Source organism: Paramormyrops kingsleyae, chromosome 8, assembly GCF_048594095.1.
Source record: "Paramormyrops kingsleyae isolate MSU_618 chromosome 8, PKINGS_0.4, whole genome shotgun sequence".
In the NCBI taxonomy this organism is placed as follows: Eukaryota; Metazoa; Chordata; class Actinopteri; order Osteoglossiformes; family Mormyridae; genus Paramormyrops; species Paramormyrops kingsleyae.
In genome coordinates, this window is record NC_132804.1 from 14,856,907 (window position 1) to 14,881,801 (window position 24,895).

Sequence of the window (24,895 nt, forward strand, 5' to 3'; positions counted from 1 at the left end):
GACTTCTGTACAGAGCCTGCGGCTTGCACCAGACAGGCAGAAGGATTCACTCTCACCTCTTCATTCCAAATCTGAAATCTCAGAAAAGCTCAAATTGCCTGTTGAAATCCAGTTTAGCACTTTGTGTGATCTTGAAAGTGAAACAGACGCTTCATTTTTCAACCTCAATCAAATCACTCAACTAGTAAACATCTACATAGCCGGAGCATCGGAGACTGATGTGGCCATTTGTCCCCCATCCATAAAGGACCCCTCCCTAATCCTTTTGGGCTTAAAACTTAATTCAATATAGCCGCAAATCGAGGACAGGCAGAAAGACGAAAGCCAGTCCTTTGAAGTCATACTGGAAACAAACAAGCAAGACAAACCGTAAGAAGCATTACTACAGGCACAAAGAAACATTAAATAATGGAATGAAAAAATTTTCAAGTTGCCATGGTGGCGGGCAAGCTGGATTCACAGGGCTGTGCCTCGGGGGGTGGGATGGGGGGGCCAATAGTATATAGGGGGATGTGTGCTCTGCAGCTGGTCCACTACCACCCCCCCCCCCCCCCCCCCACACACACACACACACACATCCTGTAAAGAGTGATGGAACAGACCCGAAATTTCAAACTTCTTGAGGTCCCCTCAGTTTTATTAAAAAAAATCTGTGAATGCAACTGAAAACTCAAAATGCAAAAATAATGTTATTGGCAGAGGTGGTGATATCAGGTCCAGACAGTATAAGTCCAGACCAATGTTTACTTTCAACCAACCAGTTGAGTATAAAGAGTCACAGTCACAGAGTTCTCAACTGGTTGGTTGAAGCAAAATCTTGGTCTGGATTTGTGCTTTCTGGACCTGAAATCTCCATCTCTGTTTATTGGAGAGGGAGGCGCTATAAAGACGTCAGCTCCCTCATTTCAAAGCATAACACTGCCTCCCTATGGTCATATAGGGTACTTCCATGCTCTGAGCCTATTTTAATAATTCAAAAGCAGCCACCTGCACTGTAATTGATTTTACGTCTATTTCAAAAAAGAAAATCTCTGTCTGGCTACAAATAATGTGTGTGTGTGCGTGCGTGCGTGAGCGGGTTTACCTATCCTTATGGGGACATAATGTCCCCATAACGTGATAAATATCCGTTTTTTTCCCTTATGGGGACCGGTTTCCTGGTCCCCATAAGGGAAAACTCTATTTTATAAAAATCGGTGACTGCTATGAAAAAACTAAAAATGCAAAAACTCTTGTATTTTGTTAGGTTACTTATGGTTATGGTTAGGGCAGGTTGGGGGTTAAGGTTGTCATAGTTAGCGTTAGCATTTTTCCCATTGAAATGAATGAGCGGTCCCCATAAGGATATGTTTACCCTACACGTGTGTGTGTGTGTGTGTGTGTGTGTGTGTGTGTGTGTGTGTGTGTGTGTGCGTGCGTGTGTGTGTGTGTGTGTGCGTGCGTGCGTGTGTGTCGGGTAGCGGGGTGGCATGGTGGTGCAGTAATTAGCACTGTTGCCTCACACCTCTGGGACCAGCGTTCATGTCTCTGCCGAGGCTCTATGGGTGTTGTGGGGTTTCCTCTGGATATTCCAGTCCCCCCCCCCCCCCCCCCACAGTCCAAAAACAGGCTGAGGCTAATTGGAGTTACCTTCATTACTTTAAAACTCCGAGGCAGCAGAGAGATTTGGTTTTGGAGATTCCAATTCGGTGAATTGTACCTGAATCTTGACTCATCATAAATCTTGTTTGCGGGGGGGACATAGTGTATACTGTAGATGATGTACGAACCCCTTGACATGAATTCACAAAAACTATTCGCGCTAGGATGATACAATAACCTCTCATCTTATTAAGGTTCTGTACTTTTTATAAGGTTATAATATTAGTTGTAGCTAATCCTTTCAAGGTTACATCAGATAGTATCAGAGCATATTGTTTTGGCATATAATGTAATCAGCTGGGGACGCCCCTTTAGAGAAACAGATGCACATATGTGAATTATTAACACACGATGATGTTATGTTTGTGTGACTGAGTCATTGAGTTATATGGGGAGTTTTAATGTCAGGTTCGTTCAAAATCATTTCTTTGTAAAATTCCTGTTTATGTCGACGTGAGGGCTTTCAATTAACACCATGCCCCCCCCCTCCATTTTCATGCAGCAGGTAGCACCAACATGCTGCCTTCGTCATCATAATACTTTGTGGGGAATCCTGCCACTGAGCTTGAGGAACGTATTTGTGTAAATCATCCCTAAGTAAATAGCATGTTAACAGAAACAGAACAGAAAACTGTTCACTGGGCAAGTTGGCTTTGATAATATGAATTAAGGATTATTCAGCCATTAATTCTCTATACATGCTTGTCCTGTTCAAGGTCACAAGGGTCCAGAGCCTATCCTAGAAGCCATTGGCACAAAGCAGGGAATAACCCAAGATGGGGCACCAATGGATCGTAGGATGCACACACGGGAAATTCAACAATTACAATTAACCTACAATGTCTTTTGCACTTTGGGGGGAAACCCCAGAAGCCAGAGGAAACCCCATGAAGATACGGGGAGGGCATGCAACTCCACATAGGTAGAGCTGGAGCGGAGACACAAACCCTTGTCCCAGAACTGTGAGGCAACAGAATTAAGAACTACTTAATAAAATAGTTTCTGCACATGGGTAAAGCGCCATTTTAACCGACAAAGCAAAGCAGTTTCATTGTGTCTGTCTTGAATGACTACAGAGTATCTCAAACAGCAACAGTGCATCACCTGACACAAACTCTGATTACATGTTTGTTACCCTTCGCACCATGGGAATTTGACAGCCCCATTCCCCACTGAGAATTCTTCCAGCTAGTTGTTCTAGATGAAGACCAAAAGTCCTCAGAAAAGGATAAAATGACTAAAAGGGTCCAGAATTATCATACAACCACCATTAGACATCTATAAAAATCATAGCATTTCTAAGCCCAGCCCAAGTTTTTGTTGACAAACCCTAATTTGGGGACTTAGGGTTACACGGTCCCTTGTAAAGTTTGAAAAAGTCTATCAAACCCAGCTAAACTGTGGTTTCCCTAGATACGGGGGCCTAGAACTCTCATAAAACACCTTTGAGTGTTTGTTAAAGTCATAACCTTTCTAACTGTAATCCTAGCTAGCGATTGGTAGGGCTGGTTAATTCCAAAAAAAATTAAGTCAACCCTGATTTCGAATCCAAAAGTAGGGAATTGATAGAGTCAATTCCAAAGACTTAAAAATATGAGAGCAAAAAGATCCTGTAAAAAGAATATGACCAGGGACGGATTACGGACCGGGCCAGCGGGGCCGCTGCCCAGGGGCCCTTGGGGTGCAGGGGGCCCGTGGGGCCCCTAGCCCAAAACAATTTGCAACGCTTATCAACAATGTATTTTCGTTTGTCTATTTTAGAGGGCCTACATTCTTTGATCCTCTGCCTACAAGGGCCCCTGACCCTATAGGGCCTCTGATGGAAACATGGAGGGAGGGCGTTTGGCTGCCAAGGGCCCTTGAATTGTGGTTTTGCCCAGGGGCCCACACAACCCATAATCCGTCCCTGAATATGACAGTGTAGTATGAATGACAATGGATTTTGATATTTTGAAATCTTGATTTTTTTTAAAAAATTATTTATGCAATCTTTTTCTGGTAAGTATAATTTGTAAAATTAGATACATAACAATATTCCTCATCATTTATGTCGCTTACACAGTTCATACTAAAATGACATGGCGCCTGTTTCCTTAATAGGGTTTTTTTCTCACTGGTAGGCCTATATTACAATGTGTACACTTGTTCTCTGTTCTATTGCCCAACTCCCAGAAGACCCCACGAATTTATTAAAACATAATCTACCAAAATGCAAATATTACTGATAAAATTCAGTGACATAGTTAAATATAAGTTTTCTCTCTCTCACACACACACAAAAAATCCTCTATGTTCTAATCCAAGTTTGAAAGAAAATGACCATCAGTACTAACATGATATCTCAGGGGCACGTTTCACAAAACTGCATTTCTTGCTTAGCTGGATAACTGGATCTTTGTTCACTTCAGCCCAGACCACCTTAAATCCAACAAGTTATCCAGATAACCAAGAAACCTTGCTTTGTGAAACAGGCTCCAACTAGCTCTCAAAATTAATTTATTTAATGTTAATTTAATTGAAATATTCATAGAAAACGTCAAGCTTATTTAGGGTCATGCAAAAACTTGGGGAGCTGACTGATTTAGCTGATTAATCAGTGCTAAACCTGTGCTTGAGTTTCCTCCATCTGCTCCTTTGGATGAGTGGTCTTCAAATGTTATATCAAAGACAAAGTTTTATTAAAAAAACAATATTTTGTTACAAATACTGCACTTCACTTTATTTTGCGCCGTGTATAAAGTAAAACTTCGCCAAACTATTGCGAATGTTGTGTTGATGGTGCAATTTCTAAATTAACTCACTTCTGACACCTCTATTCTAATCACATAATCAGTTTTTCATTTATTTGTACTTTTGTCATAAATTGAGGTACACAACGAACAGATTACTCTGACTGGATGCAAAAAATCTGACCCAGGGAGGGTGTCAACGTGACAATACCATAGCGACCAAACAAGGCAGTGACTGACGATAAGCATTCGCCGCAGCTTCTGTTGGAGTCCACAGAAATATTACTGAACTCGAGTCCATCTCAAAGCTTTGAAGTTGACTGTCTATTCCTAGCTGATTCCCAGCCCCAGCATTTGTTGTTAAAATAAAACGGCGATTCTCACAGATGTGCTAGCAGAAATTAGCACATAGTAAATCATGATATACACCGTGTGAACAGTAAATAAGCATCTCTTCGGTTTCGCGTCGCTGTCGCTCTCCAAACCCAGCAACGCCTTTACCCAGCCAACCCTCCTGAAGTGGAAAAGCAAAGCGAGGTGGAACGGCACCGTAACTATAGTGTCTCTTCGCGGTACAGTTCGGGTACTGCGAGGTTCTTGGTGGGAGGGAAAAGTGTCGTTAGGGTTACACGACACGCCCTTGGAAAATTTGAAAAATGTTATCAATCCCAGCTGAATTGTGGTTTCTCTGCTCATGTTCCCTGCTTTCTTTGAAAATTTAAATGAAAATTATGATGGAGTACCCTTTTGTACAGCTCAAAATATATTGTTCTACATGTGCCTGTGCGGCATTGTAGCTCAGTGATTATTATTGTAGCCTCCCTGCTCCAGTTGTGGGTCTGAGTATTACATATTCTTATGACTTTCCTTATGCACTCCAAAAACATCAATTCTGTAGCCAGGACAATGATGGCAAATATCTAAGACTCTATCCAAATATGTCAATAGGATTGATATTGACACATTTGGATACAGCGATATTGCAGCCAAACATACACTGATACATTAACACACAACTGCAGCAATAAAGAAGGTGCATCGAAGTATTTATTTCCTCGGAGACCTCAGAAGCTGGTAGCAGTACTCAGTTCTACAAATGCACGACGGAGCCCATTGTGACTGGATGCATTACATTATGACATAATAGATATTCAACATGGAACAGCAGAACACAGTATAGAGGGAGGTGAAGACTGCTTAGGCCGTCACCAGGACACATCTGCCTTAATTTACACTGCACACTATCTCAGAAGAGCAGGCAACAGCATATACGCTGTGGCCGAATTCTGGCATACAATCAGCACAAAGAACACAAGGTTCAGAAACAATTTCTACAGTTTCGACAAAGAACGTATTACGCTAAAAGCTGAAACTTGATCCCCACAGACTTTAGTGACAAGTTTGTGTTCCTACCACCTTGTCAAGTATAGGTATTACATTCGATGCCATTGACGTGATTGTCCGTTATTATATAGTCGTCTCTGGTAGCGATGCCAGTTTGTTTATTTGTGTGTACCCTTGGAAACACACAAGATAGCATGAAATTCTAGCTGTTGTTGTAAACAAAAACAATTATCCTATACTGACAGTGATGCGCATAACTATAGTCGTCACGTTAAATATTAACAGGGTATAGATCAATTTTCTTATTAAATAAGTTACGTTCAATTTAACAAAACCAATCCGTGGCCAATAGAATCACCGAAAATTGAGAGTTTTGTATAATCTATTGCAGTCAACCAATAGGACGGTAGTGGGCGGGGCGAAGCCCTCGAGCCGGTAAAATGCTTTCCGTTTGCATGCACTTCACTTTCAGTTCAAGAATGGCGGCGCCTGCCGCTTGTGCTTCACGCAGTATGATAGGCAACAATACGGGCAAAGCCAATAAAGAACGCATAAGGAAAAGTAAGGACTCACGGCGGCGCCAGGCAGCCTTGCTGTTTCTTAAAAACATATCTTTAGATGGACGCCCCATTTACGGTTTGGGTAACGGGAACCCCAGTCAAAGTGAACCCGAGTTCCGAGCTCTGGACGCCCCGGCAATGGTGGCCGGTCTGCCGCGATCTGCAACGAGTAGCTGTGCAGCCTTCAGCGACCTGTCACCCTCCGTGAGCGGCGGAGCCGCCACTCCCGGGACGAGGATCGTGGTCGTCAACCAGGCGCCTAGTTATGTTCCCTCTGCCGTGGCAGGCTTCAGTACTGCGGGGAGCAGCGATGCGCTCCTGGAAGGGGGAAGACTCGCCCCGGGCTCCTCACAAGGGACGGTCCTTTCACTGTCTGGGATACAATCGAATCCCCATCTAACAACCAATAAGTTGCCGGCCGCGCTGACGGCTCCAAGTGACAGTATCTCGTCGCTGGATACGCGGCAAAAGTAAGTCCAATGCTGCGTTTACGAATAATAACACAATGTTAATCCTCCATTCGACTTCAGGACTACAAGCGCAGAAAAAGATCCCGTTCGCGATTCGCTACACCTGTCAAAGTGTTTACAGTGGGCAGCTAGTGTAAAACCAGGGTGTCTGCCACAATGACCTGGATGGTACGACCGATACTGTTGTGATTTTTAGAAAACAAGGTTATTAAGCTCTATTTTATTTTGATCGCCAAACCGAACAACGATCTGCTTTGTTTAACAAAGCAATCATGTCACTGGCTATAGCTGGAGCTAAGGCGTTGCTTGAGTATTTTGAGTGAACACCTTGGCAGCGTTTTAACCTGGAGTGGTGTGTTTACCTCTTCCGATGCCAAAATAGTATGGTAATGTAATGAAACGCACCGCAGAGCAGTGAAGTATTTTTCTAAAATTAAGCGGACGCACCTTCCGCTTGCTAATTCCGGGTTGGACTGGAAAGTGATACAGCCTTGGCGAGATGCTCAGACCTGCGTGCCTTTCCGGACAGCAGCCGGGAAACGCGAGCCCATCGGACCAGCCCTTCTGCTTGTCATTGGGCCGCTTTATTCTAGGCATAGTTACGGTACTACATTCACACTTAAGCCAGTACGTCGCCAGTCAGCCTTAACTTGCGATATCCGCTTGGCTCTCTAATAAAAATTCCAGTTTTGAACCTGTTGAAAAGTCCCTCTACGAGCGCCAAGTCTCCATAATTCACTGTGGCGAGTTAGATGACAGATTTATTTACTGTATTTCCCCCTTCAGAGTATCTCACACTCTTACATTCCTTTTAAGTATGTGCATGAATAATGATTTTTAGTTCAAGGAATGGTGCCTATACTTTTTACTTGTGGGACATTAGGGTTTCGTTGGATAAAAGAGTAAGCTAATCAATTGAGCACTGCAATACAGTGCGGGGATTGTCGCCTTTTGTGTAGTGCAGAAAGGGACACATTTGTGTATATATCATAAATGATTTTATCGAAATGAAGGTTTTTTATATATTTAATTTTTATTATGCTGCCCTAATCCTCTCAAGGAAACCAACAAAAGTTACTGAGGTCTAGCTACTTGAACTAGCAGCCATCGTGTATTCAGGCTTTGCTGAAAGCCAAGGAAAGTGTTTGTGTTGAGGTTTGTGGGCAAGAGCAATACGCTGAGATCCTGCTCTGCAGCTGTTCTTCACTTCATTAATCAACAAGAGTAGAGTGTGTTTAAACCTTCCTCGAAAAGTTAATTCGACTTGTATGTGTTTCATGGTCATGGTGAATAATATTTATCCATAAAATGTCAATGACGATCAGAAGTATGTTAGCTGCATTATAGGTTTATTAATGGACAATAAGACTACAGACCAGCAAAGTCACCAAAGGGTGGACTACAGATCAGCCATCTTTGTGGGTGTGGCTTTTCAGCCATCTTTGTGGGTGTGGCTTTTCAGTCCACCCTGGTCTAAGCTCCTCTGAACATCAGGGGCTGCATGATGCTGTCCTGCTTTTTTGTATCCTGGGTCACTCAGACCTGAGGTACGAAGAACGGAATATGAGGAATAGCCTTAAGAGAAACAAACATGTGGCCATATAATCCAAGATAAGAATAATAGTGATTCTACTATTGTAACCTTTGAGCTGGCCAGCAATGGCAGCAGCTTATTGCAGGCTGTCGGAATCAGTTCCTGGATGCAAATCAGTGCATAGGCTTCTGCTACAACAGGTTGTAATTAAGCTTTCTCGGTGAGGCTTTGTAACATCTCATTTCTAAATGGTAAATTACATCTAATGGTAAATTACATCTTCCTTTCCTACCTTGTATGTAAAGTTCTATCATACCGGATGTTACTGCGGTATTTTAGGGGAAATGCGTAGGTATAAATTTAGAACTGATAATTAGCTGCCAGCTGGGCCCATTAAATGCAATAAAACCCAGCATGCATTGTACCCTGTAACACTTTTGTATTGTAGTAATGTCCCACATTTCATCGTACTGAAGGAAGGACGTGGTAGCTTGCATAGATCCCCTTAGTCACCTGTATACAGTTTACAGCCCCCTTTTGTAAAACATCTATATATTATGTGGTGGCTCTTGAGGTTTACATTTGACTGTGTCTTTGCTGATTGGCTGATCACTTTCCCCGACACAGGCTCCGAAATCCATCTGGCTCCCCAGGACCAAGGCCAGCGAATAAGATCCACTTCATCAAGAGCATGCGGCAGTATGACATTGGGGGCAGCAGGTGAGGGGTGGCCAATAAAATCCCACCGCAAAAAAAGTGACAGATCTTCCCTAAGATTACTACACAAACCACAATGCTTTTGTTTCCATTAGCGTTCTTGAAGCTAGAGTTACGTCACCCCGATTGTCCTTTTGCCCATTCACCCATTTCCGTTGTTACTTATTTTAAACAAGCAGTTCAGTTTCATGTATTTATGGTTCCTTTTCCTTGACCTTTATTCCTTTATTTATCCATTCACTGGGCTGCTGTTAAAAGCTTCACTCTCAAGCACAAGTGCAGGAACTGTCGTGTTGTCATCTGGCGGAGTGATTTCACCTCCATAGGAAAACCAGAAATAGAATTTCCCCGCTATGCCTGTCCCCCCACTCCCTACCACCAATGTTCCATCGCAGGTGATGGATATGTCCATGTGGAAATAGCGTAGATTTCTGTCCTGAAAAAAGCACCAGGAATTCAACTTAGCTTCCGTGAGCCCTGGCGAAGGACATCGTGGGTACTTTTCTTTTAAGGCTTGTAGACCACACAGTACACAGTTTGCTTGTACAGAAATTGTCTGATCTGAGTACGTGAGCAGGTAAGCGTGGGATCAGTGAGCTGTGTTCATGTGTGGGTAATAAAATAATGTAGTGAATGCAAATAGACAGGCAGGGAATGGTCTTTGCTCACTGCCCATCAGGCGCATGTGTGATTATATCTGTATGAAACGCCTGCTTTCAATATTGACCATGGATTTGCGAGTATCTGACTCGTTACTGTAGCACTGCTTCACCACTGCTAATTGTTTGGCTGTATGTTGCCGTGGCATCTGTGTGTGCACCTTTTCCCTACATGTGGCTCCTGAGTCTCTGTATATTTGAATGTATGCATGTTTCTTGCTTTTGTGTGTCCTTCTTCACTTGTGTCTTTCAGCTAGATGAATGCGCAACGTGCACCTGACTTCTTCGCGGTTCGTGGCTAATCTTGTGCATAATTGCATCAATAGGAGTGAAATGTGTCTGTGTGTCACAGGGTTGTGCTGATCTGTGCCAAGCGCTCCCTGTGTGCTGCCCTCTCCGTCGTCCCATACGGGCAAAGCAACAATCTCAGGTACGGCAACCCCCGCGTCTAGAGGTTAACATTTACTTGTGACTTATGCTTTTGATGGCAGATCCTTATTTAAGTGGCAGAGCATTCTGCTCTTTCGTTTTCTGGTATATGGGTATAAAGAGTGTTGCTGTTTTATCCACGCTTCTCTCCGCATCTTCCCATCACCCGGGCTGCCATTTGCCTGGCATATACATGGCACCAAGGCTTCATGAGAAATGGTGAAGTTTAGGAAGCAGAGAGATGTTGGTGAGAGCTAATCGCTAATGTGACTGCGTAGGAATCTTTCAAATTCCACGTACTGGGATATGAGTTAACTGGGAAAGCAAAAATAAAATTTTCAAAAATGTTTTCTGGTGATCACACGGGTTGACATTTTGCTGAAAAATGTTATGTCTAACACTATTTTCCCTAGATAAAGAGTCAACAAAATGGACATATTGTGTGTGTGTGTTATTAGGAAGCTTGGCATCATGAGAGGTTAGGATGCTGTTTTCAAGGAAGTGCTCTGACTCCAGAGGTTGTTGTTTGACATCCCAGGAGAATCTCTGCTCTAGCAACCTTGCGAATGGTACTTAACCTAAATAGCTCCAGTTAATCTCAACCCATTTATCCCGAAGTGTCTTGGGGAAATGGCATCTGCTAAATGTATAGTGCGTCATTTGGCTTGCTGGAAATGTGTGGGGAAAGTAGTCTCAAGGGTGTCTGGCTGGAATGACAACATACTACACCTTACACCAGGGTTCTTCAAATCTGGACCTCGATTCCAAATCCAGGCCTTGTTTTCAGTTCTCCCAGGTAGTTAGTTTAATAATTACTGATTCTGATTGGTCAGAGGCTTCACACCTGGCTCACAGGTAAAGAAAAGCTGGAAAACCAGCAGTGCTCGGACCTCGATGACCATGATTTGAATAATAGGTCCTCTCCAAACCTGTCCTGTGATGCTCCAGAGCAGGGGTGTGAAACTCCAGTCCTGGGGGGCCGGAGCCCTGTGTAGCTTAGTTCTTTCCCTGTTCCCCCACAAATGCAGCTCAAGAGCTGTGTGGTAATTAGCACAAGGAGCTGAATCAGGTGTGTTAAATGTAGGTAAACCCAAAACTGTGCAGGGCTCCGGCCCCCCAGGACTGGAGTTTGACACCCCTGCTCCAAAGGGTCATGTTTATGTCTCTCCCCTAAAATCAGGGGATACTATGACCTTACTAGTTTCAGCCCTGTACTGAGTGTGCAGTTTGCTCTGTTTTTTTGCTGGTAAAATCTGGAACTGGAATTTGCATTGTAAGTATTCAATATCCCGATACACCTCATTGATTCTGGAACAGAATAATGACATTGTTTATGCTAGCCTACTGCTCTACTGGTTCTGAGAGATTTTCAGATTGTCGTCTTTGATCATTTTGAGACACAGATTTTGTAAATCCATATAGAACTGTGAGGGCCAGGCAGTCCTGACATTCTCTGTGCCTTTCCGCATTCCTGCCTACGGTGTGCTCTGTTTTGTCACATTTGCTGGCGCGGGTTTTATTTCATTTGAAATTTTTTTGGCCAAAAGACAAGCAAAGCTAAAGTAGGATTTTACAAACAATGGAGTAATGTATACCTTAAGGGTGACTGCAGTGCTGGGCAATGATTCCAGAAGATTCTGGAATCCATCCCGCATTCCAACCTGCGGAGCATGTTTTTGCGACATGCTGAAACTTGACGGCAGAGTTTTGTAAATGGTGGCAAGACACCAAATCGGCAATAAACAAATGGGTGGGTTACATTTGTTACATTACTCTGTTTACTCATTGTCCATTTAAAAACCGTCACATTACTCAGGGTGCATGACTCTGAGAGCTGTCATTGACTGTCAGTACTCATCGGTGATGACTGTGACTATGCCCGGCCTTCTCCCTGCTTAGCAATCTGAAGCTGGAGGCAGACCGACAGCGCCACTCTTCAGGAGGGGCCACCACAAGCCTGGATGTAGTGCCCACGCTCGAGGGCGTAGAGCTGGGTGCCTATGGAAAGGTGGGTGGATGAGGGCGGGCAGGAGGTGCAGAAGAGGTGGGACTTTTTGGACAGCGGGGAGAGATGTCTTGTTGGAATGGTGTTGGAGACTGCTTGGTAGATGATCCAGTACTGTGTCGCACAGATGTCTGCCATCTGCTGATGACCTTGTATTTAGATAATCCCTTCTCATGCTTGCTGCTTATGATTCACCAAGGTCTAAAGCCGCAAGGTCCTTGAAGCTTTGCAGTGGCTCGATAAAGGCTGTTAGCGCTCAGCATTTATGATTAAGTATTTCATGCTAATTTTGAAATTTGAGTGACTGGCTTCCCTGCCAAGATGCACCCCAGCATTACACCCTCTGCTGCCTCGGGTAGATTTCAACATCCCTGCCAAACCTGATGGATGGATGAAATGAAATAAAATGTGTGCATGTGTCTCTGTCACGGATACACGTGCAGCTCCCCTAACATAAAGCTGTGTGATTGTCGTTAAAGGGGCTGTCTGGCAGTTATCATGTGTTTGGTACATCTGTGTAACTTCCATCCTTCTCATCACCCCAGACGGTGTCATACGCTCAGTTCCTTCTCCCCACCAATGCCCTGATGAGGTGCAAGAGCACCCCCGGGGACACTGCCCGTACCCAGAGAAGCCACACCCCCGCCAGGTTCTCCTGTGCCATGACCCAGGACGTAGGTGGGTGGTACCTGGTTACCTTAGCGATGTGCGGGCCATTAGAACCTGGGTTAATGCTCGTCTTTGGAGTGGGTTAGAATACTTTATAGTTCACATATGTTACTGTGTCTAAACTTTGCAAAGCAAACAGTTGTTTCTACAGCAACATGATCAGATGAACCATCTGCTAAACACCAAGACTGTGCAAAATGTGAGGGTCTGATAAGGACGTGCATAGAGCCAGCCAGCAACAGATGTTAACTTCCTGTTTGCAACAATGGAGAGGTTCATAAGGATTGGTGTTTAGACTCTGGGGTGTGGACTTTAGAGTGAGCTGATTGGATATGTCAGTTAGTGGAAAAGGAAATTGGGCTTTTTCCATAGATGACGGCTTATACTGAGAATATGAGCTAGCGTGGTTGGTTTTGTTTGTGTGCAATCTTTATTAGCCGTGTAAGATCTAAATTCCTGGGCGGGTCTGCCGCCACTAAACAGAATGTACTATGGGCCAGTGGCTGATCAGACCGGTTCCCACCTCTCCCTAGGTGCCGATGACCTGACCGAGTATGACCCCAACCTGCTGAGCGACCCTCGGTGGCCCTGTGGGAAGCACAAGCGTGTGCTCATCTTCGCCTCCTATATGGTGAGGGCCCCAGGTACTGGGCCTGGTCAAAACCACCCCACCAGGTCCTCAGATATCGCACTTTGACCAAAGGTCTAGAGGCCCCATCACGGCACACTAAAGAGAAAAGATGCTTGTTCATTTTACGTATGGCTATGTATATTTGAACTCCTGGAGTGCATAATGAAAGAAAGAAACCTTTTAAAGTTACAATTGGTGTGATTTTACTTTTCCTACCATACTCCTTGTGTTGGAAGCATCAGTGCTTATCTTCACTGTGCTCTCTTCCCTTCCTCAGACCACAGTTATTGAGTATGTAAAACCATCAGACCTCAAGAAGGACATGAACGAGACCTTCAGGGAGAGATTCCCTCACATCAAGCTCACCCTGAGCAAGATAAGAAGGTAACCTGGAACTCTGGACCTGCAGGAGAGAGATTCCATAGTAGGAGTATAATGTCAAATCCAGAAAAATATCCAGAACACTGCTAGGGCAGACAGCTGTGAACCTCAAGGTATTGCACAGTAGTACAGTAACCCAGTCACACACACAGGAAGAGGACGGTGTTTCACAGCATGACGTAAGGAAAGTCAGGTGCATGGATAGAATGTAGAATGGAATAGTGATGCCTTATCGATCTCTATTGGGAAACTCTTTTCACCTATCCCATCTTGCTCTCCATGAGACACACCGACATATACAGGTGAGAGCAAGCTTGCGATCACAGTGCACGGTCAGCCAATATTCAGCGCCCCTGGACACCCCTGGAGCTGGGGGTTAAGGGTCGTGCTCAAGGTATCAGTGGTATCAGTCTGCCGGCCTTGGGATTTGAACTGGCAACCATTCAATCTTCCCGCTGAGCCACACAACACCTCCTATAACCCTGAACCCTGTCTGCCCCTAGACACACCACCTCCCACAACCCTGAACCCTGTCTGCCCCCAGACACACCACCTCCCACAACCCTGAACCCTGTCTGCCCCCAGACACACCACCTCCTATAACCCTGAACCCTGTCTGCCCCCAGACACACCACCTCCCATAACCCTGGACCCTGTCTGCCCCCAGACACACCACCTCCCATAACCCTGGACCCTGTCTGCCCCCAGACACACCACCTCCCATAACCCTGGACCCTGTCTGCCCCCAGACACACCACCTCCCATAACCCTGGACCCTGTCTGCCCCCAGGCACACTAACTCCTATATCCCTGAACCCTGTCTGCTCCCAGACACACCACCTCCTGTAATCCTGAACCCTGTCTCCCCCCAGACACACCACCTCCTATAACCCTGTCTGCCCCCAGACACACTAACTCCTATATCCCTGAACCCTGTCTGCCCCCAGACACACCACCTCCCATAACCCTGAACCCTGTCTGCCCCCAGACACACCACCTCCCATAACCCTGAACCCTGTCTGCCCCCAGACACACCACCTCCCATAACCCTGAACCCTGTCTGCCCCCAGACACACCACCTCCCATAACCCTGGACCCTGTCTGCCCCCAGACACACCACCTCCCATAACCCTGGACCCTGTCTGCCCCCAGACACACCACCTCCCATAACCCTGGACCCTGTCTGCCCCCAGACACACCACCTCCCATAACCCTGGACCCTGTCTGCCCCCAGACACACCACCTCCCATAACCCTGGACCCTGTCTGCCCCCAGACACACCACCTCCTATAATCCTGAACCCTGTCTCCCCCCAGACACACCACCTGCCATAACCCTGAACCCTGTCTGCCCCCAGACACACCACCTCCCATAACCCTGAACCCTGTCTGCCCCCAGACACACCACCTCCCATAACCCTGAACCTTGTCTGCCCCCAGACACACCACCTCCCATAACCCTGAACCCTGTCTGCCCCCAGACACACCACCTCCCATAACCCTGAACCCTGTCTGCCCCCAGACACACCACCTCCTATAACCCTGGACCCTGTCTGCCCCCAGACACACCACCTCCTATAACCCTGGACCCTGTCTGCCCCCAGACACACCACCTCCTTTAATCCTGGACCCTGTCTGCTCCCAGACACACCACCTCCCATAAGCCTGAACCCTGTCTGCCCCCAGACACACCACCTCCTATAACCCTGTCTGCCCCCAGACACACCACCTCCCATAACCCTGGACCCTGTCTGCCCCCAGACACACCACCTCCTTTAATCCCGGACCCTGTCTGCTCCCAGACACACCACCTCCCATAACCCTGGACCCTGTCTGCCCCCAGACACACCACCTCCTTTAATCCCGGACCCTGTCTGCTCCCAGACACACCACCTCCCATGAGCCTGAACCCTGTCTGCCCCCAGATAACCCAACATTAAGCATTTTTTTTGGTTTTCTTATTTACAATTTTTGAAATTACATGGCTTTACTCCAGACTTTATACACCTTTCTGTCTTAATTAGGTTGCTGAACTTTACCCATCATAGCCTGTCGCTGCCACCCTGCTGGTGTTTGTGTGTTTATACACACTCTCTCTCTCCCTCTCTTTTCCCACCATGCAGTCTGAAGCGGGAGATGCGTACCCTGAGCGAGGAATGCGGCCTGCAGCCGGTCACCGTGGCGATGGCCTTTGTCTACTTCGAGAAGCTGGTGCTGCAGGGGCGCCTCAACAAGCAGAACCGCAAGCTGGTGGCGGCGGCCTGTGTCCTGCTAGCCGCCAAGATCAGCAGTGACCTCCGCAAGCCAGACGTGCGCCTGCTCATCGACGTGAGTGTGTCGGCGCGGCGGCCACATCAGGCTGCTTTGTTGCTGGTTATTAGCATCTTTGTGGCGGCATTAGGCCAGATCAGTTAGAACAGATAAAACTTCTTCAGTTGTTTCAGGAGACGTTTTTTGCACCCGGCTCCAGTTCCCTCCCTAATCCTTGTCCTTCTTGCTTTTGTTTGTTGCCGGTTTATTTCCTTCTCTGAGCAGAAGTTGGAGGAGCGTTTCCGCATTAACCGGCGGGAGCTCATTGCGCTGGAATTCACCGTGCTGGTGGCCTTGGAGATGGCGCTCTACCTGCCGGACAGCAAGGTCATGCCTCACTACCGCCGGCTGGCACAGCAGCCCTGAAACGTGGCCAGACACCCGCTCAGCAGATATGGCGACCATTTCTTTGATCTCCCATGACTCATGGCCTTTTCTGAAAGCAATAGACTAAAAGTGACAATGATGGCAACAGTGACAGCCACACGGTCCCTGACTGAGCAGCGTCTGCTCTGACAGCTGTTCCCTCTTGTACCAGTGGGTACTGAAATAGGCTCCTCCTTTTCCCACACTGGTACCATGATCTTCTAGCATCATAGGAAGACACGTCTATCTCAGACACATCTAGACAACCAGCTGGTTTGACCTGCTCTTCCATGTAGATGCCTTCTTCTGCAGTGAAATATTTGTCCTCTGTCATTCTCGGTGCACATGAACATAATTTTATTGGAAAAAAAATGGTGGAAACCTGCACATTAAAAATATGACTTTTTTTTCGTCCTTTCAACTTGAGTAGGCATTTTACTAAGATATAAATATGGTCTCTGCAGTCCTAGTCATTTAGACTGTGCTTTGTGTGTTAACTAAAATCAGGATCGGTGTACTCTGGGGAATGATTTGCATCCTCAGATGTGAAACTGCTTTTAAAAGTATCTGCAGCCTTATTTTCTCAGACCTTACTCCAGAGTAGCATGGTATTACGTTGCTCTACATTAGAGAGAATGCCAACAGGCACATTTTTGGTGCTGCTGTCTAGGGTAGCTGAAGTCCTATGAATTGATGATGATGTTTTATGGTACGATCGCAGTTGTTTGAAAATCTTTTGTAAAACTTCCATGTGTATTTTTTTTTATGACCAGTTTAAAAAAGGGATGATGTTTGTTCATCATGTGTATTTTTTGTGTGACAGTGTTCTTTGTTAAACTCTAACATGCTTCTCTGTTCTGCACAGTTTTAACCCACTCTATGATTTTGTTGGCGTGTCACAAGCGTTTAAAAACAATAATAATAATGAATAGTAACCAACTTTCTGAAAATAATGTGAATACAATGTTTGTTCATGGTAACGTTTTTGGGAAGTATTTACCTACAGAAAAAAAAAGCTGTCTGGAGATTTTTTGTGACTATGTGGTACTATAACATATGTGCTATTATTCTTGAGATTACCTTGATTCATTTTCTTCCTTTTTTAACTGAAACATTACATTAAGTACAATTTCCCAAGCATGATGTTACCCCTGAACCATGTTTTGATTTGGTCCTTGCTGATTTTTTTATGTTCCTTGGGGGGGGGGGGTTAAAACTGAATGTCTTGTGACAGTCAACACATTTCATTGACTTTTATTTCAAAACTTTCGTAAGTCCCCCCCCCCCCCCAAATAGGTCTGTAACTTGTTGGTTTCATTACATTTAAATGCTATTAATTATTACCTGATATCAATTTGTGACATCCTTACTGAACTAGTGACTGAAATCAGGCTCTTGGAAACCCTCTGCAGCGCAGGTGAATTTAAGCATAAACACCAGTCATTGCAGAAGCATTTTCTTTATATTGAAGCATTTTATAACATTGGGATCACATAAAGGTCACCCCAGCTGGCTCAGTCCAGTGTGTTTGGGGGGGTGAACATGGGGAGTCACAGGAAAACAGTCACTGGCCCACACTGACTGCCTGCTGATTTCTAATACCCCGTGGAACCTGATGTCACGTGATGTCACTGATTATTTACGACTGAAATGTTTACTGTAAACGTGGTACCATCCTGCTGAAGTCTGAATGCAGACACTCAGTGGCCACTCTGTTATGTACACACAGCTAGTACTGGGTAGGACCTATTGTTCCCTTCAGAACCACTTTAAGGGTAGATGCATTCATAAGAACCGTTCTGCACACCGTTCTTGTGCCAAGCTGTTATCAGTGCCTGTCAAAGGCCATCTGGAGACCTAGGCAAGTTTTTTTGTTACAATTGTACTTGTCGTCTTCCTATTAGCTTTAATAAGCTTTGCCGCTCTCCTCTGACCTCTCATTAACTAGGCATTTGTGGCCCCAGAAATGCCGTTAGCTGGACGGCTTTTGGTTGCCGTGCCTTTCTCTTTAAACGATGGACACTGCAGTATGTGAAAATCGCAAGTGGCTGTTTTCTAGTTGCTGCGAATACCAGGTCTGACACCAACAATCATACCCTGTACAGAGTTGCTCAGATCAGGTTCCAGTGCTGAGTCAAATGGTACTGTATGAGAACATCTTGTCCCTGTCTGTGTTCTGTCTCTCGATGGTTACAGCCACATGGTAACATGCAGGTATACCTGATAAACTGACCACTCAGTGTAAGTGTCTTTATGTGTTCCGTCTTCATTTTCCACTTCCAGATTTCCCTCTGAGGAGCAGATTTATGTAAATGGGTCCTGTTAGGCTGTGACTCCTGTCCTATATACAGTCAAATGGAAGTCAACTCCAACAAGGGCCTGAATTGCTCCCCACCCTGCATACCTATCTGGAAGCAGACATTCTCCTCTGATTTATAGGCGTGTGGGTCAATGGCCATTGCATCACTGTCCTTTATTCCCATTCCAAAGATGGATCAGTGCCTATAGACGTTACAATCAGTTGATGGCTCAGCCCATACTCTCAGCCTCAGTTGCTAACCTAGCCAAGCAATAAATTTGCAAATGACACATCCCCAATGGCCATGGGTTTTGAGACACTGTGATTTTTATATATTTGACCCTTTAATTGTGATGCTAATGAACCTGTATGATTTTTTTCATGTGTGGAATAGCATGGATTTAAGGAAGGCACAGAGATGCTGATGTGTTGGAAAGATTTTTCAATAGCAGGATATTTATGGGCTTGTGGATGAATTTGTGTGTGTGTGTGGTTTTGTGATGTATGTATTTTTGTTTAATGTTTGTTTAAAACACCAGCTCTTCACAGCAAAACAGGTGACAAAAGATGTAATGAGTGGAACTCCCCAGGCAAAAATGGAGTAATACTGTCCCAGTGGTGTTGGTTAAAAATCAGTGCCAAATCTTTCTAAAGCACAAATGTTGAGGGCAGATGGTAGTATGATTATTGTGAACCATGATACTCTCATGCTTGTAAAACAAAAGGACAAACAAAATAAAAAGGACAGATTAAATAAAAATAAGCATGATTTTTTTTCTTTTACTTATGTTTGACATGTATTTCTTTAGTTTATAAGCTGTTGTTAGTTTCCAAAGCCATTTTTGTAAATCTGACATTAACGTACAATTGACTGAAATGTTTTTCTTTTAAGAGTAGTAATTTCCAAATACATTTTCTGACGATTGATTACTTGACTTACTGTTTTATTTCAAATCGCTGTAACTCATTTACGCTTTAAAACAGTATGTGTCTGTGAAGTTGTTTTTCTATAAGTTTTTATTTGTATGAAATGTAGTAATTGGATAAAGGAAAGGGATTCCTAAAATGATGAGTTTTGTTTACTATTGTGTATCAGTGGATGTGTTTGCAAGTACATTAGTATAATCTGTATAACGGTTTGTTATGTATTTAGGTCTAGTTGTTCTTTAATATTTTTATATCAGCCAGAAGCTAGAAGTCTTGGATCTACCAATTAGAGTTTAGGTAAGGAGAATTCCTATTGGACAATTATGATCTCTAGCGTAATTAACACTGCTGAGAAATCCTGTTTCGTGGAACACCCCCAGGAGGGTATTTTTCATATTTGATTAATACATTATCCAGATTTGTTGACGATTTGACAAGATCCTGAATTTCTCTGTTCATCAAACCTCTTGTTGGACGGGATGTCACAGCAACCAATCCATAACCTCAAACGTACTAAGAGCAGATTTATCCAACGTAAACAAGATTAGATAACAGATTTAAAAAAAGATGTCTGCTTGGGAAACCCATCGAACCAGAGCTTTGCTGTATAATACAATACAAATACAAATAATGTAGTACCAGGGGCACATAAAAATACATGAAAAAATACAGTTTAAGGCAAGCACTAATGTCTATCAACAAAACCTTAGTCCTTGGATGAAATAAAACAGTTGTACAAAAGGACAATATTATTATTAAGTGAGATAGAGTACGTGTAGCTTAAGTCACAGTAAAATACAGAAAAAATGTTTTCACACTATTTAAGTGACATTTATTTATTCGGCAAATAAGACTAGCGTTTCAAACTGACTGAATGTTCGTCAAGACCATTTAGCATATCAGGACGAATTGCTTTTTGAGTGTCGAGAAGAAATAATATTCATCGGCAGCTCTGCATATTACTAGTCAAACTAGTTGAAGTCGTCTTCTACATAAGTGTGGCCAGCTACTGTGTCCTCACTTATCCAACATTATATATTAATATAGTGTATAATTATAATTAATATATAATACCATACATTTCCAAGAGATCACAGACTTGCAAATAGCTCGTATCATTTAATCCAGTTTGGCTAATTCAATTCTCCAGTGGCTTTGAAGAACCGATACAGCCGGATAAATGTATCTACGATTAGACGATGCGAAACCAGTCCTCGTACGAAGAGTGCCCCCCAGACCATCTGACGTAATCCAGATTATAACACTGCCTCCAGTGGCATATAAATGGACACTACGCATGACGGGTCCATCGCTGACTCAGCAGACCACATGAGCGTTTCCCCTCCATTTCTCCACAGTGCAATCTTTACGCAAACTATAGTTTTTTTTCCTCCCCCGATTAGCCTCACTAACAAGTGTTTCGTGTGACCACACACCTATTTCGTCCCAGTCCTGCAAGTTCTCGTCGTAATGTACGATTAGAAATGCTCTTACTTTCATTACTAAATACGCCCGTGAGTTCTAATGTAGGTTTTTAACGATTTGACCTAACGAAGTGTTTTAGTTACCATCGGGTCACTATCATTTAAGATATTTTTCAGACCATATTTCTAACGCGAAGTTGTCGGTTTACCACTACGCTTCCAGGTTTTAATGCGTTGGATAGTTCTTAACCCTATTCCGATGCTTTTAGCAATCTTCTTAGTTGTTTTCTTTGCTTTATACAGGCCAATAAGAAGATGCCCCTTCTGAAAACATTTTTTTCGCGACCACGGCATACGTCTTCAGACATACTTGTTTAAGAAATGAAAAGCTACGCACTATTAGTTAATAGTAAATGAATTATTGCCAGTCCCTGCAATAATCCTGTTATTGGTTCTTAAGTATTTGCTTATTTAATTTCAAACGGCGACTTTTTTGGCATGCCAGTGTATTATTTACTTCGTTTATTATTATGAGGTCATTCCAAGCATTAGCAAGTCGCCTAGCACGCGTCACCGTGACAGCGGAAGTAGTTGTCTCGAGCGCCCACATACTTGCTAACAGTTTCCAGGTCCTTCTTTCTTCCTTTCCGTGTCGGCCATTTCTGAGAGGAGGTGAGGTGATGCCGTGTTCTGGAGTTTAAAGCTAATTTATGTAATTCTTTTTCTGTCATGCCATACTCAAAGATGCTTGTTGTGTTCTTAAGGCAACATCCTACACAGTCGAACCCATTGCTGAGTTTCTTCATTGTATAAAATGAGGAATGTTATAACTACTTAGAATTGCCCATCTAGACCACATGTGTGCCGAGAGCCATATCCCTCCTGTGCCGTCGTACGAGCTTCTTAGTTGCGTACATGTAACTCCATTGCTTGTTGACGCCGTGGAGTATTTCAGGGTATTCTATTATGATTATGATAGGGGACTTGAATTGTAGGCCAGGTACCTTTTAATAATGATTTATAATAACTATACCAAAACATTTTCATCTGAACGCTACATTGTATTAAGCGCTTTTGTCAAAGATCACGCATTCTAATGCTAACAGTTACTTATTGTTTTTAAGTCACTTGGTGACAGTTACAGAAACGAATTAGGATGCAGAACGACGCCGGTGAATTCGTGGACTTGTACGTCCCTCGCAAGTGGTAAGTTAGCTTGGTTCATGTGTCGTGGTGGTGTGGTTCGTCCAACGATACCCCATGTAGGGAATTACGAGTTACTTTATCTGCTGGATCTGTGATAATCATCGGGGTGATTGGTGTTTATTGAGGGTTTAGTCTCAATCGAGGTTGTGTTGATCTGTGGATTTTATTAGTCTCCTAATTCTAGAATTTGAAAAAGCTTAAAATGCATACATTTTCTTAAACCCTCTGAAATACCGGGTACTGTAACGAAGCAAGTAAAATTGACCTACTGTTGACTATATTTTAACTCGTAAGCAAGCAAACTTCAATTAGCATTTAGCTTTTCAGTGGTTCTGCACTGTCCATGGACCCTAATGATAATGACAAATCTAAGATCCACTGCTTTGTAATAAAAATGAGAAATGAAATGTGGTGAGAGTTGGACTGAAATACCTTGTACTAGAAGAATCCAGCCATTTAAGTGATACATTATTTCTGAATCTCATTCTAATTCTAAAACATCACTGATTAGATCAGGGGTCTCCAACTCCGGTCCTGGAGAGCTACCTTACAGTAGGTTTTCTATCCTACCTGACTTCTGGTAAATACCGGGAACAGGTGTGGCTCATCAGAAGCCAAGTAGGATAGACAACCTACTGGATAGTAGCGCTCCAGGACCGGAGTTGGAGACCCCTGGATTAGATTATGCAGCCTAGCGTCGTTCCATTCATTCTCCCTGTTGACTTATTGCCGACTGTCTGCCTTTCAGCTCCGCTAGCAACAGAATCATCGGTGCCAAAGACCATGCTTCTATTCAGATCAACATTGCCGATGTAAGCCTTAGTAGACATGTAGTGTCTACTTTTATGTTGAGTATTGAAGAAAGATTAAAGCTATGGATGTATGGTGACGTAACCCTATTAATGTAGTGCTTTTAAGCACCAAACTGTGCTTGTTGGATTGTCAGTTGAATTCATTCCCAATATGAGCTCTGCTGTTGATGAGATAAGCAAAGGGGTTCATTTTATTGTGTTTAAGTGAATGCTGCATTATTTACTAGTATTTTTTAATCGTTTGACTTCTCTCCAATTCAGGTTGACAAGACAACAGGCAGATTCAATGGCCAGTTTAAAACCTACGCCATCTGTGGAGCCATCCGGAGAATGGTAAGTTCCACTGTCGATTCCTTCTGCACCTCATGAGATATGAACACCAGTTTGACCTCAGACTGTTACCAGCTCTTCCGCATTCATAAATGAAATTCTCCTCTTATACTGCTGTACAAAGCCAATACACTGTGACAAATCATTTTATCGAATTCAGGTCTATTGGGCTCTTAGCTCGTGACAAAATATTGTAATTCAACTGTGCTTGGTTTTCAAGTGAACGGTATCATTTAGCTACATATTATATATACAGGTGGACAGTCTAACTTAAGGGCTTTTTCTCATTTTGTGTCTGCATAGTTACTGTGTTTTGAATTGGTAGCAAACTGTTGGCAGCCCTGATGGCTTTTCCGTATCATCCAAGTTGATCTGCTGTCAGACAAAACTTAGCTTTTAGCAGTTATAAACCACAATTTTTGTTAGTGTTGTATCTGTGCTATTTAGTATTCTCCCTTAATGATTTCGGCATGTGTGCAAAGAAAATGATGTTCATTTATTTGGTTTCTAAGTAAAGGTTTTTTTTTTTTTACCCTGACCCTGTAGTTTGGTATGTTTCATAAAATTGTTAATTTTAGCGATGACCCTTAAACTTGCATCATTGTGGACTGGATTCTGGAGCTGTAAATTTATATTAAGGAAACTGAGCTTCAGTTATTAGAGACTCTAAGCGGGTGTCCCTTCTTGAACAGGGTGAAGCGGATGACTCCCTCCTGAGGCTGGCAAAGAATGATGCCATCGTATCCAAGTAAGAACAGCAAACCCGGCATAATAGGTGGTGTTGGAGAGAGTGGGGTTATATTGGGGTTTCCCAATCCAGTCTTCAGGGCGCACTGGACAGATCCACGTTTTTGTTTTATCCTGGTTCCCAGCACACCAATAAGGTATTAAGAGCTCCTGCTTGCTTGGGTCAGGTGTTCTCGGAACTGGGATAAAACAAAAATGTGGAGCTGTCCAGTGTGTCCTCAGGACTGATTTGGAAAACTCGAGTGGCCATATCAGTTTCCAGTCAAACTACCTTACTTCATCAGGATAGAAGCTTCTCTATGTCAGTGCTGATTACAGTGGGGCGATTAATGATATCGGCAATCAACATCAGACAAGTCTATCTGACAGTGACTGACGATTATCGTCTTTGTTGCTCAAGTAGGCTTAGGCTACACAAAGCAAGATGGCTGAGATTTAAGATTTGGCTTGGAGTTCAGCCATCTAACCCACGTTATTAACACAGATGAAAATAAACATACAGATGAGGAATTAACCAAGGCTTTCTCTTGCATGTTTATATGCTATATTATATTGTTTCTTAAACAATTATTAGAGTAAATTGACCTTTAACTTGTTACTTTTCACTTAATTTCACTTTTCTGATTTTCTGACTTCTTTCTCAGGAACCTGTAAATCTGAAGATGCATTTTGCAGCCTGGATAAATAAAAAAAGTTAAACTATCAT

General features: G+C 43.7%; 2 protein-coding genes across 4 annotated transcripts; both read left to right on the forward strand.

The window, feature by feature from the left end:
- The first annotated feature begins 6,193 nt into the window (after window positions 1-6,193).
- Window positions 6,194-19,670, forward strand: LOC111839892 (CDK5 and ABL1 enzyme substrate 2-like). Of its 2 annotated transcripts, XM_023804220.2 has the most exons (9): window positions 6,194-6,744; window positions 8,906-8,998; window positions 10,007-10,084; window positions 11,983-12,091; window positions 12,634-12,766; window positions 13,291-13,388; window positions 13,666-13,772; window positions 15,892-16,096; window positions 16,304-19,670. In XM_023804220.2, the coding sequence occupies exons 1-9, from the start codon at window positions 6,194-6,196 to the stop codon at window positions 16,442-16,444; spliced, it is 1,515 nt and encodes a 504-aa protein (XP_023659988.1). In that variant the 3' UTR covers window positions 16,445-19,670. The 2 variants fall into 2 exon arrangements, with proteins under 2 accessions (XP_023659988.1, XP_072571392.1); XM_072715291.1 differs by lacking the exon at window positions 10,007-10,084.
- A 1,941-nt stretch (window positions 19,671-21,611) lies between these two features.
- Window positions 21,612-24,891, forward strand: rps21 (ribosomal protein S21). Of its 2 annotated transcripts, XM_023804065.2 has the most exons (6): window positions 21,612-21,766; window positions 22,219-22,300; window positions 23,049-23,112; window positions 23,374-23,445; window positions 24,135-24,190; window positions 24,834-24,891. In XM_023804065.2, exons 2-6 carry the CDS (start codon window positions 22,251-22,253, stop codon window positions 24,841-24,843), a joined length of 252 nt encoding a protein of 83 aa, XP_023659833.1. In that variant the 5' UTR covers window positions 21,612-21,766; window positions 22,219-22,250; the 3' UTR covers window positions 24,844-24,891. The 2 variants fall into 2 exon arrangements, with proteins under 2 accessions (XP_023659833.1, XP_023659835.1); XM_023804067.2 differs by lacking the exon at window positions 24,834-24,891 and having other exon boundaries at window positions 24,135-24,194.
- Window positions 24,892-24,895: the final 4 nt, after the last annotated feature.

Bases quoted from the DNA above. Each gene is read 5' to 3' on its own strand.
- LOC111839892 (XM_023804220.2), top strand. From the start codon at position 6,194: ATGGCGGCGCCTGCCGCTTGTGCTTCACGCAGTATGATAGGCAACAAT. The intron at 8,999-10,006 runs GTGAGGGGTGGC...TGTGTGTCACAG, and splicing joins TATGACATTGGGGGCAGCAG to GGTTGTGCTGATCTGTGCCA. The intron at 16,097-16,303 runs GTGAGTGTGTCG...TTCTCTGAGCAG, and splicing joins ACGTGCGCCTGCTCATCGAC to AAGTTGGAGGAGCGTTTCCG.
- rps21 (XM_023804065.2), top strand. From the start codon at position 22,251: ATGCAGAACGACGCCGGTGAATTCGTGGACTTGTACGTCCCTCGCAAG. The intron at 23,113-23,373 runs GTAAGCCTTAGT...TCTCCAATTCAG, and splicing joins TTCAGATCAACATTGCCGAT to GTTGACAAGACAACAGGCAG. The intron at 23,446-24,134 runs GTAAGTTCCACT...CTTCTTGAACAG, and splicing joins GTGGAGCCATCCGGAGAATG to GGTGAAGCGGATGACTCCCT.